A 20,772-nucleotide genomic window follows, 5' to 3' on the forward strand; every position below is an offset into this window, starting at 1 on the left:
ACCTCAGCCACTGCAGAATCTCATAATACCCCTCAGCTGCTGCAGAACCTCATAATACCCCTCTGCTGCTGCAGAACCTCATAACACACCTCAGCTGCTGCAAAACCTCATAATACACCTCAGCTACTGCAGAACCTCATAATACACTACAGCTGCTGCAGAACCTCATAACACACCTCAGCTGCTGCAGAACCTCAGCTGCTGCAGAACCTCATAATACACCTCAGCTGCTACAGAACAGCATAATACACCTCAGCTGCTGCAGAACCTCATAATACACCTCAGCTGCTGCAGAACCTCATAATACACCTCAGCTGCTACAGAACAGCATAATATACCACATCTGCTGCAGAACATCTAATACACCTCAGCTGCTGCAGAACTTCATAATACACCTCAGATGCTGCAGAACCTCATAATACACCTCAGCTGCTACAGAACAGCATAATACATCTCAGCTGCTGCAGAACCTCATAACACACCTCAGCACCTGAGCTGCTACAGAACAGCATAATACACCTCAGCAGCTGCAGAACCTCATAATACACCTCAGCTGCTGCAGAACCTCATAATACACCTCAGCTGCTACAGAACAGCATAATATACCACATCTGCTGCAGAACATCTAATACACCTCAGCTGCTGCAGAACTTCATAATACACCTCAGATGCTGCAGAACCTCATAATACACCTCAGCTGCTACAGAACAGCATAATACATCTCAGCTGCTGAAGAACCCCATAACACACCTCAGCTGCTACAGAACAGCATAATACACCTCAGCTGCTGCAGAACCTCATAACACACCTCAGCTGTTACAGAACAGCATAATACACACCTGAGCTGCTACAGAACAGCATAATACATCTCAGCTGCTACAGAACAGCATAATACACCTCAGCTGCTGCAGAACCTCATAATACACCTCAGCTGCTACAGAACAGCATAATACACCTCAGCTGCTGCAGAACCTCATAATACAACTCAGCTGCTACAGAACAGCATAATACACCTCAGCTGCTGCAGAACCTCATAATACATCTCAGCTGCTGCAGAACAGCATAATACACCTCAGCTGCTGCAGAACAGCATAATACACACCTGAGCTGCTACAGAACAGCATAATACACCTCAGCTGCTGCAGAACCTCATAATACATCTCAGCTGCTGCAGAACAGCATAATACACCTCAGCTGCTGCAGAACAGCATAATACACACCTGAACTGCTGATTTACAGTAGAGGCAGAATTCACTATATTACATTTCCATTTTGCAAATATCTGCCTTTACAGGACAATCCCCATATGCAGAACATGTACAATTATTTCTGTCTTGTAGAGGTTTGCAAGTTGTTTTTGATCATTTTATACAATTATGTTGCTAAAAATACTGATCAAATCTGCCTTTTGCTAAACCTTGCCATAGCTTTCATGATGCAAAGACAGCCCATCAATTAGAAGTTTGCAAACATTTTATCATAGGAAAGTTCAATTTTTTTTTTTACAACTTTGCCCAAACTTTTTGAATTCAACTTCTGCATGATTATGATTTAAAATATTGTAAATATTTATGTGCAAAATATCTAAATAATTCGTCATTTAGTAAATATTTGTATTTGTAGCCCAGAGTGAGGAGAGCTGTGAGTCTGGCAGGGCATGCTGTGCACTGTGCTGGGAGGAGGCTGCTGGCACAGGGGCTGCAGCTATAGGTGCACACAGCCATCCCCAGCCTGGTGCCCCTCCTCTGCTCCTCTGCTCTCTAGCTCTGGGCTATTTTGGGCTGTCAGTGTGAACTGATCACTGACACATGAGGATACAGTATCCAGCTGAGGACTTGTTGCTCTCTTTAACTTGCAAGTGGATCATGACTTCTCCCTCTCCTGCAAAAAAAATTCAGGTCTTCTACTGATCTCTCCAAACCAGAAGATGCCTCCTAAATCTCACCTACTGAGGGGCTAATTTATTACAAAGACTCTAGTGGTTTTATTTTATTTTCCTTTAATTTTATTTTATTTTTTCATCAATTTTTCATCTTTGTTTATCTATTTTTTTTTTTTTTTGCTCTTCTGCAAAAAAAAAATTCTAAAAAAGAACGTAAATTTGACCAAAATGTCCGATTGCACTCCTAATGGAGAGAAGGACCCAGAAATTGAGCTCTTTGTAAAGGTAAGTCCTTATTGGCTCTACAGGTTGTATCACACCCACGGGGAAAACGTACAAGAATTCACAACAGTCCCTTATTTTTGTGGACTATGCACTATTTTTTTTAAAAAACTTTTTTGTGTTGTGTTTGGTTTTGTCGCCTGGTTGTATGTGCGGAGTTCTGCTTGTTTTTAGACTTGTTAGAATTCTAATTATAAGTTAGACATGACAGTCTTGGCTGAGACAATGGGAGATGGGGTCAGCCATTGTCTTCAGGTGCTCTTTAAATTCTTTAAATTCTTTTGTTGTAATGCACTTTAGAGCAAACTATACAGTAATTATTATTATTATTAATAATCATATCACAATTGTTAGATATAATATCAGTGCAAAATAATATAATGTAATAAAATAGTATTACAAAAAGATAATAACACAAAATAATATAATGTAAAAATAGTAATAAAAATTATAATATCTGCTCAAAATTATACAATTTAATACAATAATAATTGATATATAATAATTCTTATTATTATAACTCATAACACAATATAATAGAATAATAAGTATGTGTCCTATTATTTTTATTATCAATAAAATTTATTTTATTATTACATCAATATATTATTTTTGTTATTATTAATAATAATTAGCATTATTATCATTATTTCTATTATTGATGATAGCACGAATAATACATTGATATAATATCACAAAATAATATCATGTTGTAATATTATAATAATACATTGTTATTATTATTATTATTGATAACAGATGATATATTAATGTATTAATGCTAAAAATAATTATACTAAAAAAAATATCACAACTAATATGATAATCTAATAATACTAATAATGTTGATAATAAAAAATAACAGCAAATAATACAATAATGTGCTGCTACTTCTACTAAGTTTACAATCACTATTATTACAACTAACAATCTAATAGATCTATCAGTGATTACATTATTATTATTATTATTATTGTAAAGTTCCTTTAAACTGCCAACATAATTGGCAGATGTCAAATTAGTAATATTTCTGGATAAAGGGGAATTGTTCCTTACTTAATTCATCACTTATCCATCTATATGTTAAACAATTATTTAAGATTTACATTTCTATAGTCTGGCATCCAATAATCCAGAAAGTCTGATATTCCGTTGTTCTAGCCCCTATGATTCCGAGAACTGTACCAAATTTTCGGAGTGGTGGCAGCCGAGCATGTACACTGCCATGCTGTGATCGGTGGAGGTCCAACCGAGAGAACATCCAGCGATCAGCGACTTATCCCCTATGCTGTGGGACAACCCTGATTATGAGGTCAGAATTGTCTCGTGACCGTATCAGTGTTGTCTGCCCCTGCTGTTTGGAGGGTAACGTGTGTGGTCAGGTTACCCCATTGAGATCCCAGCCAGACACAAGTCATGTAGAGCGAATCGCATTGTGTTACTTTCCTGTCCTGTTGAACCTCCCGGCTAAGTCACTATGTCGGTAGAAATGTTGCTCTTGCATTTTCGTCGGACCCATATTGCTGCGCAATTTCAAAAATTTCACAAAGTTACTGCAAAATATGAATTCTGCGCGACTTCTGCTGCAAGTGAGGTCGGTCGGATTGGTTTTTGGACGTATATAAGGGCTTCAAGTGCAGAGGGGTAACTTTAAGTTATGTGTAAGAGCAGAGGAACATTTCGGGCCCCGTCAGTCTCCAGGGCCCCGGTGCGACTCTGCTTCCCCTACAGTAACCCCACTGCTTCTATATCCACTCATACTGTTTGGGTTTATTCTTGAATGGTCCAGATATGCTGGTTATACATTGACCAATTACATTTTTTGGAGGGGAGAGATATTTACATGATTGGTAGCTCCACCCCCGAGGTTCTCTTGCATGTGAATGTCTTTACATAATGCCACCATTTGTATCCCATTGTGGCTGAAGAAGGAGAAAAAACAGAAGCGAACCCTCTACATGGCAGTAAAATATCTAAAACATGTTATTTTAGTACTGTAACAAAAGATCTACATCCGCCTGCTGTGAGTGAAATTCCAACTTTATGCTTCAAAGAGTCTTGAGATTTCCATTATGGCATTTGACTCCCGGCTTTGGTGCACTTTGCCTTATTTTTTGGCTTTGTGGGAGTTTCCACTCCAATAATAATGGGATTTTCCTCTGCTGGAAATCTTAGTGATCGGCTGTGATCAGTGGGGAATTCCTGTAGGAAGGGTTTCCCAACAGTGCCACCACAGGATAAATAAGGTATTACACCATTCAAATTCACATTAACAGGGTATGTAATGGATGGGTGTGCTGGGTCCTCCAGAGCAAGGGAGGATCTTTGTGGGTCTCGATAATAGATGAGGGTTCTGAACAGGATTTATCGTGCTAAATTATAATCCAGCGCCCCCAAAGGAGGAAAAAAAAAATTACACAATTCACATAAAATCAATGGTCTGTTTGTGTAATGCACGTCAGATGCTCTTTGTGTTCGGTTACCTTTCTGAGTAATAGATGAGGGTCCTAATTCCACTCCCCACCCCTTTTCTTTATTAACCCCGTTTATTAAAATGGTTCTCCTAAACCTAATAATTCCTTCAAAAGTTTCTCCTAAACCTAATAACTCCTTCAAAAGTTTTCCCCCTGCCATTTTATAATATTACAATGAGAGGCTCTGGAACTATTGGTGTGATTTGGCAGTCACATGATGTGCGACTTACTGTAAAGACCCTCCCTGCCTTATGTTCCGCCGTCTGCCAGCGGCTTCCTCTCCAGTTCTCTCACCTCTCCATATTTTGCTGAGATGTTTCTGGACTGACAATGTGCCGACAGCATCTGCCTTATGCCCACACCCACGGGCTGTCCTTTCTGCCTTATTTTTCGCCGTCTGCCTCTCCGGTTCTCTTACCTCTCACCTACTGTAAAGACCCACTGCTTTTTCGGGTGCCCTTTGCATCTGCCCAGTTTGCCTGTTTGCCGGTATTCTCCGCTGAGGCTGCAGAATGATCTCTGTCCACATTAGATACCGGAATACGGAACAATACAGTAATGACACATGACAGGTTCTGTACTGACAGCTCTAATCTCTGGTGGGGGGATATTAGCAAAATATGTCCTATCCAGATTTTCCTGGACATTTTCCCTTTCCTTGTTTTTAATTATTTATTTATTTTTATAAAAAAAAAATCTGAGCATGGGAAATTATTCTGTTTTGCTCTCAATTCTTAAAGGTATAGTGTATGTTTTCTCATTACCCTTAAATATATATTTATATAGATAATAAGAAAGAGAATTTAAAGGGGTTGTCCACTTTGTCTTTATTTTTCAGAACTGTTGGAGACATGATTTCATGGCAAAAATATATAAGTATAACTGGTTCGCCTCCATCTTGTATCCTGGACGGTGGGATCTTTTGGGCTCCCTCTGGCTTCAGGGACCTGAACTGACTGTATCCCCTGCATCTCCAATAATCCTCTATTGACCACTGTGACTGCAGAGCAGTGGGCTGGAGAATGAATGTAGACACTTGTGTCCTCTCCACACTGAAGCTAATAATATCCGATGACTTTTCCAGATTACGCTTATTTATCACAGTCCTGTACCTTGTGCACTGTGTCTGAACCAACAACAGGAAACAATGCCGCTCCGCACTTTATGCAGGTGCAGAAATCAGCGCCAGACAGGCCGGGAACGTGACACTGTCTGCAGCCAAATTTTTGTATTTGCATGTATCATGGAGAGATATCTCATATTCCTGTTGATAAAGTTATAGGTGTCACTTGTAATGGGACCCCCACACAGGGTTGTAATTAGAGTACTATAGGCCACAGTGTTGTTAAAATGTCCCAGTGACACTGCCCCCTATCTGCCTCCAGATATCATTATGGCCCCCTATCTGCCTCCAGATATCATTAAGGCCCCCTGTCTGCCTCCAGATATTATTAAGGCCCCCTGTCTGCCTCCAGATATTATTAAGGCCCCCTGTCTGCCTCCAGATATTATTAAGGCCCCCTGTCTGCCTCCAGATATTATTAAGGCCCCCTGTCTGCCTCCAGATATTATTAAGGCCCCTATGTGCCTGCATATATTAATAATGCCCCCTATGTGCCTCCAGATATTATTAAGGCCCCCTTCTGTGCCTACATGTATTAATAAAGCCCCTATGTGCCTCCATATATTAATAATTCCCCCTTCTGTGCCTCCATATTTTAACATTGGCCCCTTCTGAGCCTCCATGTAATAATAAGGCTCCCTTCTATGCCTCCATGTACTAATAAGGCCCCCTTCTCTGCGTCCATACATTAATATGGCCCCCTTCTATGCCTCCATATATTAACATTTGCCCCCATCTATGCCTCCATATATTAATAAGGCCCCTTCTATGCCTCCATATATTAACATTGGCTCCCTCTTGTGCCTCCATATATTAATAATACCCCCTTCCTTGCCTACATACAGTACAGACCAAAAGTTTGGACACACCTTCTCATTTAAAGATTTTTCTATATTTTCATGACTATGAAAATTGTGCATTCACACTGAAGGCATCAAAACTATGAATTACCACATGTGGAATTATATACTGAACAAAAAAGTGTGAAACAACTGAAAATATGTCTTATATTCTAGGTTCTTCAAAGTAGCCACCTTTTGCTTTGAAGACTGCTTTGCACACTCTTGGCATTCTCTAGATGAGCATCAAGAGGTAGTCACCGGAAATGGTCTTCCAACAATCTTGAAGGAGTTCCCAGAGATGCTCAGCACTTGTTGGCCCTTTTGCCTTCACTCTGCGGTCCAGCTCACCCCAAACCATCTCGATTGGGTTCAGGTCTGGTGATTGTGGAAGCCAGGTCATCTGGCGTAGCACCCCATCACTTTCCTTCTTGGTCAAATAGCCCTTACACAGCCTGGAGGTGTGTTTGGGGTCATTGTCCTGTTGAAAAATAAATGATGGTCCAACTAAACGCAAACCGGATGGAATAGCATGCCGCTGCAAGATGCTGTGGTAGCCATGCGGGTTCAGTATGCCTTCAATTTTGAATAAATTTCCAACAGTGTCACCAGCAAAGCACCCCCACACCATCACACCTCCTCCTGCATGCTTCACAGTGGGAACCAGGCATGTAGAGTCCATCCGTTCACCTTTTCTACGTCGCACAAAGACACGGTGGTTGAAACCAAAGATCTCAAATTTGGACTCATCAGACCAAAGCACAGATTTCCACTGGTCTAATGTCCATTCCTTGTGTTCTTTAGCCCAAACAAGTCTCTTATGCTTGTTGCCTTCCTTAGCAGTGGCTTCCTAGCAGCTATTTTACGATGAAGGCCTGCTGCACAAAGTCTCCTCTTAACAGTTGTTGAAGAGATGTGTCTGCTGCTAGAACTCTGTGTGGTATTGACCTGGTCTCTAATCTGAGCTGCTGTTAACCTGCGATTTCTGAGACTGGTGACTTGGATAAACTTATCCTCAGAAGCAGAGGTGACTCTTGGTCTTCCTTTCCTGGGGCGGTCCTCATGTGAGCCAGTTTCTTTGTAGCGCTTGATGGTTTTTGCAACTGCACTTGGGGACACATTCAAAGTTTTCCCAATTTTTCGCACTGACTGACCTTCATTTCTTAAAGTAATGATGGCCACTCGTTTTTTTTTACTTAGCTGCTTTTTTCTTGCCATAATACAAATTCTAACAGTCTATTCAGTAGGACTATCAGCTGTGTATCCACCAGACTTCTGCACAACACAACTGATGGTCCCAACCCCATTTATAAGGCAAGAAATCCCACTTATTAAACCTGACAGGGCACACCTGTGAAGTGAAAACCATTTCTGGTGACTACCTCTTGAAGCTCATCAAGAGAATGCCAAGAGTGTGCAAAGCAGTCATCAAAGCAAAAGGTGGCTACTTTGAAGAACCTAGAATATAAGACATATTTTCAGTAGTTTCACACTTTTTTGTTAAGTATATAATTCCACATGTGTTAATTCATAGTTTTGATGCCTTCAGTGTGAATGTACAATTTTCATAGTCATGAAAATACAGAAAAATCTTTAAATGAGAAGGTGTGTCCAAACTTTTGGTCTGTACTGTATATTAGTAATGCCCCCTAAGTGCCTTCATGTATGAATAATGTCCCCTTCAGTGCTTCAATATATTAATAAAAGCCTCCTCTGTGCTTCCTTCTATTGACCCTTTGTGCCTCCATATATTAATATTTCCCCTTTGGAGCCTGGTTCCATATGATAATAATGCTCCTTCTGTGTGTCTATATAATAGTAATGTCTCTGATTCAATGTCTAGCGTGTGTCAATTAAAAAAAATAAACTCCCCTAACCCCACTCCCATGATAACAAGGGGATTTTGCTTCTTCTTGCAGTGTGCATCCCAGTGCAGGCGGCACAATGAAGTCATCTGGTGAGCAAAGAAGTAGGGCTGTAACAGGAGAGGAAATAAATCTTCTCCACTTGTTGATTGAGGATAGAGGATTGAGGCTGGGGAAAAAAAAATCCTTTGTGCTTAGACAGCCGAGAAGATTTATTTCTTCTGATGCCACAGCCCTTCTCTTCAGCTCTCGGATGTATGTGTGCTTACAATACTGGTCTTCTGTCAGTTGAGGCACAGGTGTCGGGAGCTGGGTTCCTTCAGTCTGCAGACCGTCCTGACGCGTGACTAGAATGGGTTGCCGTTTGAGTTATGAAACAGGGGTCATATTGTTACATTCTTGGAGAACCCCATTACAGAGCACCTGTTTGCTCTTACTTTATTTCCACTGTTCCCCTGAGCATTCTGTTTTTTTTTAATCCTCCCTATGGCTGTAGAGAAATGGGCCTTTTTATTTAGTGCTAATTAGTATTATCTTTACAAGGGGGCATTTGTAGCAGAGTAATATTGCAGAGCTGCCTAACGAAATTTCCCAGAGGATCTTGTGAGCCATGCCCCCTTAGTACACACCATAAAAGATAGCACCAAATAAAAAGGCCCATATCCCTGGAACCGTATCATTCAAAAATAGAAAAAAAATTGAACACTCAAGAACAGCAGGAATAAAATAAGGGCAAAAACTAGACACTCTTCACCTGGTGACAGGTTCTTTTTAAAGGGAATCTATCAGCAGGTTTTTGCTGTGTAATCTGAGAGCAGCATGAGGTACGGGCAGAGAGCCTGATTCCAGCAATGTGTCACTTAATGGGCTGCTTGACGCAGTTTTGATAGAATCCCAGTTTTCTCTGCTGTAGATGGAGCAGTGGTCAGAATGCTGAACTCTATATAACCCAGCCCACACTCCTGATTGGCAGCTTCTTGTGTACACTTTCAGCAAGGAGCCAATCAGTGGTAGGGGCGGGGTTACACAGAGTAGTTGGAGGCTGCCAGGCTTGTGACACCTAGTCCTGCAGTAATAATCTCCTGCTGATAAAACACTGATTGTTTTGAAATTACAGCAAGCTGCTGAGCAAGTGACACATCCCTGGAATCAGGGTCTCTGACCCTATATTATGCTGTCCTCGGGTTAAATAGCAAAACCCTGCTGACAGATTCCCTTTAACCCCTTAATAACATCTGACGTACTAATACGCGTCTGTGCCCTGGGACTTAAGAGCCAGACCCGTATTAGTACATCATCGCGATCGCGCGCGCACACAGGCTGTGCGGGCGCGATCGCCGCTGGGTGTCAGCTGATTGTCACAGCTGACACCCGGTACTATGTGCAGGGAGCGGTCCTGCACCGCTCCCAGCACATTAACCCCCGCGATGCTGCGATCGAAGTCGATCGCGGCATTGCGGGGGCAAGGGGAGGTGATCGGCGATACTCACCTCCTCTTCCGGCTTCCAGCGCAGTCTGCAAAGGCTTCCCGGGTGTTGCCATGACGACCCGATGTCGTCATGACAACATCCGGGTCACCAGAGAGCAGGAAGATTGCTTGGACATGCGCAGTGCATCTCCAAGCAATCTTCACACTGTGCACTTCTGACAGCCTTCATGGCATAGGGATGGTGCTCCATTCCTGTGCCATGCAGGCGATCAGAGAAAAAAAAGTGAAAGTCCCAGAGTGGGACAAAGTAACAAAGTGTATAAACTGTGTGAAAGTGGAAAAAAAAAAAAAAATGTGCAAAAATATTATAAAAAAATAAAAAAAATAATACACCAAAAATAAAAATATAATGTACCCATCAATAAATATTATTATAAAAAAAAAACAATAAAAGTACACATATTTGGTATCGCCGCGTCCGGAACAACCTGACCTATAAAACTGTCCCACTAGTTAACCCCTTCAGTGAACACGGTAAAAAAAACAAAACAAAACGAAGCAAAAAACAATGCTTTATCACCATACCGCCAAACAAAAAGTGGAATAACACGCGATCAAAAAGACGCATATAAATAAAAATGATACCGCTGAAAACGTCATCTCGTCCCGCAAAAAACAAGCCGCCATACAGCTCCATCAGCCGAAAAATAAAAAAGTTATAGCTCTCAGAATAAAGCGATACTAAAAAATATTTTTTTCTATAAAATAGCTTTTATTGTGTATAAGCGCCAAAACATAGAAAAATGATACAAATGTGGTACCGCTGTAAACGTACTGACCCGAAGAATAAAGCTACCTCATCAATTTTACCACACGCGGAACAGAATAAAAAAAAAAAAAAAAAAAAAAATTCCTGAATTGTTGGTTTTTGTTTATTCTGCCTCCCAAAAATCGGAATAGAAAGCGATCAAAAAATGTCACGTGCCTGAAAATGGCACCAATAACAACGTCAAGTCATCCCGCAAAAAACGAGCCGTCACATGACTGTCTGCCAAAATCTGGAAAAATTATAGCTCTCAAAATATGGCGATGCAAAAACTAGATTTTACAAAAAATGCGTCTTTTAGTGTGTGACAGCTGTCAGTCATAAAAACCCCATATGATTCTGGCATTGCTGTAATCACACCGACCCGAAGAATAAAGTCGTCTAATCACTTATACCGCACAAGGAACGGCGTCAAAAATAAACTCTTGGGTTAGGATTGGGCTAGGGTTAGGGCTGGGTTTGGGGCTAGGGTTGTGCTGGGGCTAGGGTTGTGCTGGGGTTAGGGTTGTGCTGGGGCTAGGGTTGTGCTAGGGTTAGGGCTGGGGTTGGGATTTTTTTCAAAAGTAAGAAAAAAAGATGACGATATGGCGACTAGTGTTGAGAGCAAGTGCTCGCTACTTGAGTTTGCATCGGGTGCTCTGGTATGCATTGAGTATCGTGGGTATTTGAGTGACATGCTCGAGTCTCTGCCCCATATGCTTCGCGGCCAAAAAACTTTACGGGGATTGCCTGCCATGCACGAGCGATCCCCGCATGTTTTTTTTTGGGTGTCTAATAACCGTGAAACATGCGGAGCAGGGACTCGAGCATGTCACTCGAGCACACGCTGTACATGGTGCATACCTGAGTACCCGATGCAAACTCAAGTAGCGAGCACTTGCGCTCAAGAATAATGACAACTTATTTAATATGATGACCTAATGTAAACAAATAATGTGCCGTACCTCTGGGTTCAAAATGTTCACTATACACCTTAATAAAATCCTTGAGGGGTATAGTTTCCAAAATGAGGACACTTGTGGGGGAGCTCCACTGTTTAGGCACATCACGGGCTCTCCAAACGCGACATGGTGTCCGCTAACAAATTGAATGGAAAATCGGCTCAAATTGTTAGCGGACGCCATGTTGCGTTTGGAGAGCCCCTGTGTGCCCAAACATTGGAGCTCCCCCACAAGTGACCCCATTTTGGAAACTAGACCCCCCAAGGCACCTATCTAGATGCATAGTGAGCACTTGGAACCCCCAGGTGCTTCACAAATTGATTCGTAAAAATGAAAAAGTGAAAAAAAAAACACTTTTTCATTTTTATGAATCAATTTGTGAAACACCTGGGGTTCCAAGTGATCACTATGAATCTAGATAGGTGCCTTGGGGGGTCTAGTTTCCAAAATGGGGTCACTTGTGGGGGAGCACCAATGTTTGGGCACACAGGGACTCTCCAAATGCAACATGATATCCGCTAACAAATTGTCGGCTCAAATTGTTAGCGGATATCATGTTGCATTTGGAGAGTCCCTGTGTGCCCAAACATTGGAGCTCCCCCACAAGTGACCCCATTTTGGAAACTAGACCCCCCAAGGCACCTATCTAGATGCATAGTGAGCACTTGGAACCCCAGGTGCTTCACAAATTGATTCATAAAAATGAAAAAGTGTTTTTTTTTTTCACTTTTTCATTATTACGAATCAATTTGTGAAGCCCCTGGGGGTTCCAAGTGCTCACTATGCATCTAGAAAGGTGCCTTGGGGGGTCTAGTTTCCAAAATGGGGTCACTTGTGGGGGAGCTCCAAAGTTTGGGCACAGAGGGGCTCTCCAAATGCAATGTGGCGTCCGCTAACAATTTGAGCCGATTTTCCATTCAATTTGTTAGCGGATACCATGTTGCATTTAGAGAGTCCCTGTGTGCCCAAACATTGGAGCTCCCCCACAAGTGACCCCATTTTGGAAACTAGACCCCCCAAGGCACCTATCTAGATGCATAGTGAGCAGTTGGAACCCCCAGGGGCTTCACAAATTGATTCGTAATAATGAAAAAGTGAAAAAAAAAACACTTTTTCATTTTTATGAATCAATTTGTGAAGCACCTGGGGTTCCAAGTGCTCACTATGCATCTAGATAGGTGCCTTGGGGGGTCTAGTTTCCAAAATGGGGTCACTTGTGGGGGAGCTCCAATGTTTGGGCACACAGGGACTCTCCAAATGCAACATGATATCCGCTAACAATTTGAGCCGACAATTTGTTAGCGGATATCATGTTGCATTTGGAGAGTCCCTGTGTGCCCAAACATTGGAGCTCCCCCACAAGTGACCCCATTTTGGAAACTAGACCCCCCAAGGCACCTATCTAGATTCATAGTGAGCACTTGGAACCCCAGGTGTTTCACAAATTGATTCATAAAAATGAAAAAGTGTTTTTTTTTTCACTTTTTCATTGTTACGAATCAATTTGTGAAGCACCTGGGGGTTCCAAGTGCTCACTATGCATCTGGATAGGTGCCTTGGGGGGTCTAGTTTCCAAAATGGGGTCACTTGTGGGGGAGCTCCAATGTTTGGGCACACAGGGACTCTCTAAATGCAACATGGTGTCCTCTAACAAATTTAACGGAAAATCGGCTCAAATTGTTAGCGACACCATGTTGCGTTTGGAGAGCCGCTGTGTGCCCAAACATTGGAGCTCCCCCACAAGTGACCCCATTTTGGAAAATAGACCCCCCAAGGCACCTATCTAGATGCATTTTGAGCACTTGGAACCCTCAGGTGCTTCACAAATTGATTCATAAAAATGAAAAAGTGTTTTTTTTTTTCACTTTTTCATTGTTGCGAATCAATTTGTGAAGCACCTGGGGGTTCCAAGTGCTCACTATGCATCTAGAAAGGTGCCTTGGGGGGTCTAGTTTACAAAATGGGGTCACTTGTGGGGGAGCTCCAAAGTTTGGGCACACATGGGCTCTCCAAACACAACATGGCGTCCGCTAATTATTCAAGCAAATTTTACAATCAAAAAGTCAAATGGCGCTCCTTCCCTTCCGAGCCCTGCCGTGCGCCCAAACAGTGTTTTTTCCCCAAATATTGGGTATCTGAGTGCCCAGGGGAAATTGCACAACAAATTTTGGGGTCCATTTTTTCTTGTTACCCCTGTGAAAATAAAAAAAATTGGGTCTAAAGTAACATTTTTGTGAAAAAAGTTAAATGTTCATTTTTTTCTTCCACATTCAAAAAATTCCTGTGAAGCACCTGAAGGGTTAATAAAGTTCTTGAATGTGGTTTTGAGCACCTTGAGGGGTGCAGTTTTTAGAATGGTGTCACTTTTGGGTATTTTCTGTCATAAAGACCCCTCAAAGTGACTTCAAATGTGATGTGGTCCCTAAAAAAATGGTTTTGTAAATTTTGTTGGAAAAATGAGAAATCGCTGGTCAACTTTTAACCCTTATAGCTCCCTAACAAAAAAAAAATTTTGGTTCCAAAATTGTGCTGATGTAAAGTAGACATGTGGGAAATGTTATTTATTAACTCTTTTGTGTGACATATCGCTCTGATTTCAGGGCTTAAAAATTCAAATTTTGAAAATTGCAAAATTTTCAAAATTTTCGCCAAATTTCCGTTTTTTTCACAAATAAACGCAAGTGATATCGAAGAAATTTTTCCACAATCATGAAGTACAATATGTCACGAAAAAACAGTCTCAGAATCAGGGGGATCCGTTGAAGCGTTCCAGAGTAATTACCTCATAAAGTGACAGTGGTCAGAATTGTAAAAATTGGCCCGGTCATTAACGTGCAAACCACCCGCGGGGCTTAAGGGGTTAAGCAGCCTGTGACTTGTCAGAGTAAATGGCTGGGCAGGCAGCCAATCACCCAGTTATGGTTGAACCCTTGTTACCCCACAGCCCCCACACCTGGATTTCCTATCATATATATGTAAGACTAACAGAATTCTGTATTGTTAAAGGGGACTACCACTTGTAAATGGCCCAGAGTGCTGGATAAAGCCCAAAAAAGTGCTTACTGTATCTGTTTGAGACATAAACAATATTATGTGAACGCTGCAGCCAAACGACTGTAGAAGAAATATTCGGTCAGCTGGTGCTGGGAGATGTGACCCAGTATCTGGCATATCTTATATTGTTGGAATACCCCTTTAAGCAGCAGCACAGTTGCAGCTCTGACCTGAGTTTCAGTAGGAGCTGGGCGCAGCATACACAGCCCTGCTCCACCTCCTGCACAAACAGCCATTAATCATTACTGAGGTGATGTTACAATGGAGAAGCTAACAATGCGCTAGAATCCTTCCTGTAACTTTCTATTCCATGGCAGACATGTCTGGTTTTGGTTACACCCAGCTGACTAGTGCGGGCAGTGCAGTCTGTGACCAGGGAGATAGGGAAATGACTGACGGCGGTCTATCAGGCCACGCTGATCTACAGCTCAGGCTCCTTAGAGGAACAATCTGGGGTTTGTGACTCCAATCAGATGATCAATTGCCCTTAAAGGTGGCGGAACTGGGTGGTGCGAGCCTAGGGTGCCTAGGTAGTAAGTGGCATGCCGAGGTTATCGGGATGGCCGCACATCCACATATATCAGAAATGATGGCATATCCTGTCGAGTTGGGTATTGCCCTTTACGTCTTCTTTCCAAAACGTGTTAAAATATCAAAACCCTCAAAAAATCCCCCAGGTTATATAATGAAGAGAAACCTCACAATTTGGTTTCAGGATGAGATAATGCCATGACAATAAGGAAGTCGGAGAGGTGTTGGGTAGGAGAAAAAAAGGTTGTGAGATTTAAGACTGAGCTTAAAGGGAACCTGTTGGGTTAAACTGTGTGTCTGATCTGTGGGACGCATGGTCTAGAGAGCAGGAGGAGATGAGCAGATTGATATATAGGAATGTAATATTAATCTGCACAGCTCCTCCTCCTCTAAATCATATCTTGTGGATATGCCATAAATATCTAAGGTGCGGCAGACAGAATTTAAAGATTCACTCATTGTATTAATTATATTTGCCTTGGAAAAAGATGGGTGATGTCCAGTTTTACCAGTCCCAGACTCGGCAATACTGTTGCCTGATGCATAAGGTGTGTTAATAGAGGCACTGTGACCCATTATTGGGGAAGGGGGAGTCAGGTATTTTTTAGGATGACCTGAGGTTGCGTATTGATGCAATGCTGATAGTTCCTCTCTTATGTTTGTGTCTACCAAATCAAAGTGTCATGTTTACAGGAGCCTCTTGGCTGTTCTCCAAAATCAAATAGGGAAAATGGAGATTGGACATATTGGATTTCATTATGTCCAATCCTTTGTTCAGCCTAGTAACTACCAGAGATGCACTTAGAGCTTGGAGCAACTATGATCCTCTCTCTGGAGGATCCCACATGCCCATTCATTACATGGACAGTCTATTCATTTTACTGACACAGCGTGTAATTCTTCTTTTGTCCTGCGGGAGGTGCTACAGGGAAATTGAACACTTGCTGCCAGATTGCCCCACAGATTACAGAAGCTCGATGGGGTTCCCAGAAGTGATGTGTCCTATCCGATTATTTTTGTGATACCCATATACCAAACAATGGAAAATCTCCTTAATGAGCAATATTATCCCAGCCGTTCCATTAACCGATCATGACATTTGAGAATTTGGGACTTTATCATATCCAAAATGAATATTAAATCAACTAGTCGATCCTTTAAGATTCCGGCTTTGTATTCATGTTCTTAGGCCTGTACGAGATTACTGTTTTCTGCTGTCAACTAGCTGTCAGCCGTCCTGATTTTCTAAATCCGGTTCCGTCAAATTCAGGGCCATTTTGGACTCAAAGGGGGCAGAGTTTATGTACATCCCACCCAAAAGTGGGCATTCCTAGGCAGCTCAAGGCTGAGGGTAATGGGACTTAAAGGGGTTGTCTAATCTTTTGTCTTCTGGTGTACTTCACTGTTTGCCTGGGAGAGGGGGCACTGTGCTCTTGAAGATTGACAGTGGTCGTGTCATGGTCGCGCCGCTCGTCCGAACTGAGCGCTCCCCCATGCTGTTAGTAATGAAGGAGCACAAGAACACTGACGCTGGCCAGGTTCAGCGATCTGACTAGCTTCAGTGCAGCTGCGCTCATTGCCTAGGAAACTGGCCACCTTAGATAGACTACAGAGGTGGCCGGTAACCTACAGTACAGGCCAAAAGTTTGGACACACCTTCTCATTTAAAGTTTTTTCTGTATTTTCATGACTATGAAAATTGTACATTCACACTGAAGGCATCAAAACTATGAATTAACACATGTGGAATTATATACTGAACAAAAAAGTGTGAAACAACTGAAAATATGTCTTATATTCTAGGTTCTTCAAAGTAGCCACCTTTTGCTTTGATGACTGCTTTGCACACTCTTGGCATTCTCTTGATGAGCTTCAAGAGGTAGTCACCGGAAATGGTTTTCACTTCACAGGTGTGCCCTGTCAGGTTTAATAAGTGGGATTTCTTGCCTTATAAATGGGGTTGGGACCATCAGTTGTGTTGTGCAGAAGTCAGGTCGATACACAGCTGATAGTCCTACTGAATAGACTGTTAGAATTTGTATTATGGCAAGAAAAAAGCAGCTAAGTAAAGGAAAACGAGTGGCCATCATTACTTTAAGAACTGAAGGTCAGTCAGTGCGAAAAATTGCGAAAATTTTGAAAGTGTCCCCAAGTGCAGTTGCAAAAACCATCAAGCGCTCCAAAGAAACTGGCTCACATGAGCACCGCCCCAGGAAAGGAAGACCAAGAGTCACCTCTGCTTCTGAGGATAAGTTTTTCCGAGTCACCAGCCTCAGAAATCGCAGGTTAACAGCAGCTCAGATTAGAGACCAGGTCAATGCCACACAGAGTTCTAGCAGCAGACACATCTCTACAACAACTGTTAAGAGGAGACTTTGTGCAGCAGGCCTTCATGGTAAAATAGCTGCTAGGAAACCACTGCTAAGGACAGGCAACAAGCAGAAGAGACTTGTTTGGGCTAAAGAACATTTATGGAACATTAAGGAATGGACATTAGACCAGTGGAAATCTGTGCTTTGGTCTGATGAGTCCAAATTTGAGATCTTTGGTTCCAACCACCGTGTTTTTGTGCGACGCAGAAAAGGTGAACGGATGGACTCTACATGCCTGGTTCCCACCGTGAAGCATGGAGGAGGAGGTGTGATGGTGTGGGGGTGCTTTGCTGGTGACACTGTTGGGGATTTATTCAAAATTGAAGGCATACTGAACCAGCATGGCTACCACAGCATCTTGCAGCGGCATGCTATTCCATCCGGTTTGCGTTTAGTTGGACCATCATTTATTTTTCAACAGGACAATGACCCCAAACACACCTCCAGGCTGTGTAAGGGCTATTTCACCAAGATGGAGAGTGATAGGGTGCTACGCCAGATGACCTGGCCTCCACAGTCACCAGACCTGAGCCCAATCGAGATGGTTTGGGGTGAGCTGGACCGCAGAGTGAAGGCAAAAGGGCCAACAAGTGCTAAGCATCTCTGGGAACTCCTTCAAGATTGTTGGAAGACCATTTCCGGTGACTACCTCTTGAAGCTCATCAAGAGAATGCCAAGAGTGTGCAAAGCAGTCATCAAAGCAAAAGGTGTCTACTTTGAAGAACCTAGAATATAAGACATATTTTCAGTTGTTTCACACTTTTTTGTTAAGTATATAATTCCACATGTGTTAATTCATAGTTTTGATGCCTTCAGTGTGAATGTACAATTTTCATAGTCAGGAAAATACAGAAAAATCTTTAAATGAGAAGGTGTGTCCAAACTTTTCATCTGTACTGTATGCAACGAACTATAACCTATAGAATTAAGAATCTCTCCGTTCTTGAGAACAGAAAGGATTTTTAAAATAAGATAAATTGCGAAGTTGCTTGTTTTTACGAGAACTTTGCACTTTAACACATTTAAGAAATTGCGACAGCAACCCCTTTAAATGTCTCGACTCTAATATTGGTAAGTATGGCCCATAATTTGTAATATGGCCAACGTGTTGTAATGGTATACGATGGGTCAGCCCGGGAGTTTGTGCATATTTTATAACAATCTATAATATTAGAGACATTAGCACGACCATTGCTGAGATTTGTGCAGTATCCATATACATCTGTATACACACCTACAGGTGACTGCGGCGGGGGCTACATATATACCGGAGGAGTAATGGCAGGTCTGCAGGGACGGCTGTAATCTGGGAGAAGCAGACAAATATACAGAGTCAGCCATGTGTAATAACATGGAACACGGCTCATAAATCTACATAGTGACACAGGCCGGGCCTTCTTATCAGCCAATACCTTCTGTGGTGTCTTATCTGGCTTCCTCCCTAGTAACCCCATCCGTGACAACAACAACACCAACAACATATGATGAAAACGAAGAGAACACAGCAGTCTGGGCAATCCGGGGTTAAGGACGACATGCTCCGCCGCTCTTCAGTCATCCTGTTTCAGGTTGTGGCTCCTAATTCGCAGGATTTGTGTTTTTGCACCTTATGTTTCCTTTGAGTGTGAATGGCGGTTGTAGTGAGCTTATCATTGCCTTGTAAAGAAGAACCCATCCCTCACCCCCGGCCAGTCCTTTCTGTGCGCCCACACATAAATATGGCCTCTTGTGAAGCCCCTTAGTGTTACCATTCACTACTATACCCCTTCCATGGCTCCCAGACAGTATGATGGCTCCCCTCATAGTATAACGATTCTGTTCACAGTGTGATGTCGAAAAGATACCCCCACACACACAGTATGATGCCCCCCATAGTGTCCACCACACAGTATGATGCCCCCACAGTGCTCTTACACATTATGGCACCACAGTACTCCCACACATAATGGCACCACAGTACTCCTACACATTATGTCACCACAGTGCTCCCACACATAATGGCACCACAGTGCTCCCACACATAATGGCACCACAGTGCTCCCACACATTATGTCACCACAGTGCTCCCACACATAATGGCACCACAGTGCTCCCACACATAATGGCACCACAGTGCTCCCACACATAATGGCACCACAGTGCTCCCACACATAATGGCACCACAGTGCTCCCACACATTATGTCACCACAGTGCTCCCACACATAATGGCACCACAGTGCTCCCACACATTATAATTCCCACTTAGTGCTGACATCACATAATGCTCATCATGGTGTCCCCCACAACATTATAATGCTTCACACAGTGTCCTCTATACATTATGATGCCTCCACAGTGCCCCCAATTATGATACCCCAACAGTACCCCTACACAGTATGATTCCCCTCAGTGCCCTCAAACAGTATAATACCCTCACAGTGCCCTCTACACATTATAATGCTTCTACAGTACCCTCCACATATTGCAATGCCCCTACATTATCATGCCCCCACATTGTGATTCCCGCAGACATTATGATGCCCCCACAACATTATAATGCTTCACACAGTGTCCTTTATACACTATAATACCCCAACAAAGTGACCCCCACATTATGATGCTCCAACAGTATCCCCACACAGTATGATTCCCCTCAGTGCCCTCAAACAGTATAATACCCTCACAGTGCCCTCTACACATTATAATGCTTCTACAGTGCTCTCCACACATTGCAGTGCTCCTATATTATAATGCCCCCACATTGTGATGCCCTCAGTCATTATGATGCCCCCACTGTGCCCCCCCACATAGTAAGATGCACCCACAGTGCCCCTACACATGCCACCACAGTGCTCCAAGACATGATAATGCCTCCATAGTGTCGACCACACATTATAATTCCCGTCACAGTGTCCCCCACACAGTAAAATGCTATCACAACATTATAACTCCCCACACAGTGGCCTCTATAAATTATGATGCTCCCACAGTGCCCCCACACAGTAAGATGCCCCCACAACATTATAATGCCCCACACAGTGGCCTCTGTAAATTATGATGCTCCCACAGTGCCCCCACACAGTAAGATGCCCCCACAACATTATAACACCTCACACATTGGCCTCTGTAAATTATGATGCTCCCACAGTGCCCCCACACAGTAAGATGCCCCCA

General features: G+C 42.7%; 1 protein-coding gene across 2 annotated transcripts in view; it reads left to right on the forward strand.

The window, feature by feature from the left end:
- The window catches only part of CLIC5 (chloride intracellular channel 5), a 215,157-nt gene that overhangs the window by 62,399 nt on the left and 131,986 nt on the right, over positions 1-20,772 (forward strand). Inside the window, exon 1 of one of the 2 annotated variants that reach the window (XM_073673936.1) lies at positions 1,795-2,167. The exons of the other annotated variant lie outside the window; for it this stretch is intronic. Coding sequence (XP_073530037.1) covers positions 2,111-2,167 — 57 coding nt within the window. The 5' untranslated portion in view covers positions 1,795-2,110. Of the gene's footprint in view, positions 1-1,794; positions 2,168-20,772 lie in introns of those variants that run through there. 2 annotated transcript variants of the gene reach the window in all.

This window comes from Phyllobates terribilis, unplaced genomic scaffold (assembly GCF_046119375.1).
Source record: "Phyllobates terribilis strain yellow unplaced genomic scaffold, ASM4611937v1 Scaffold_3__8_contigs__length_932513732, whole genome shotgun sequence".
In the NCBI taxonomy this organism is placed as follows: domain Eukaryota; kingdom Metazoa; phylum Chordata; class Amphibia; order Anura; family Dendrobatidae; genus Phyllobates; species Phyllobates terribilis.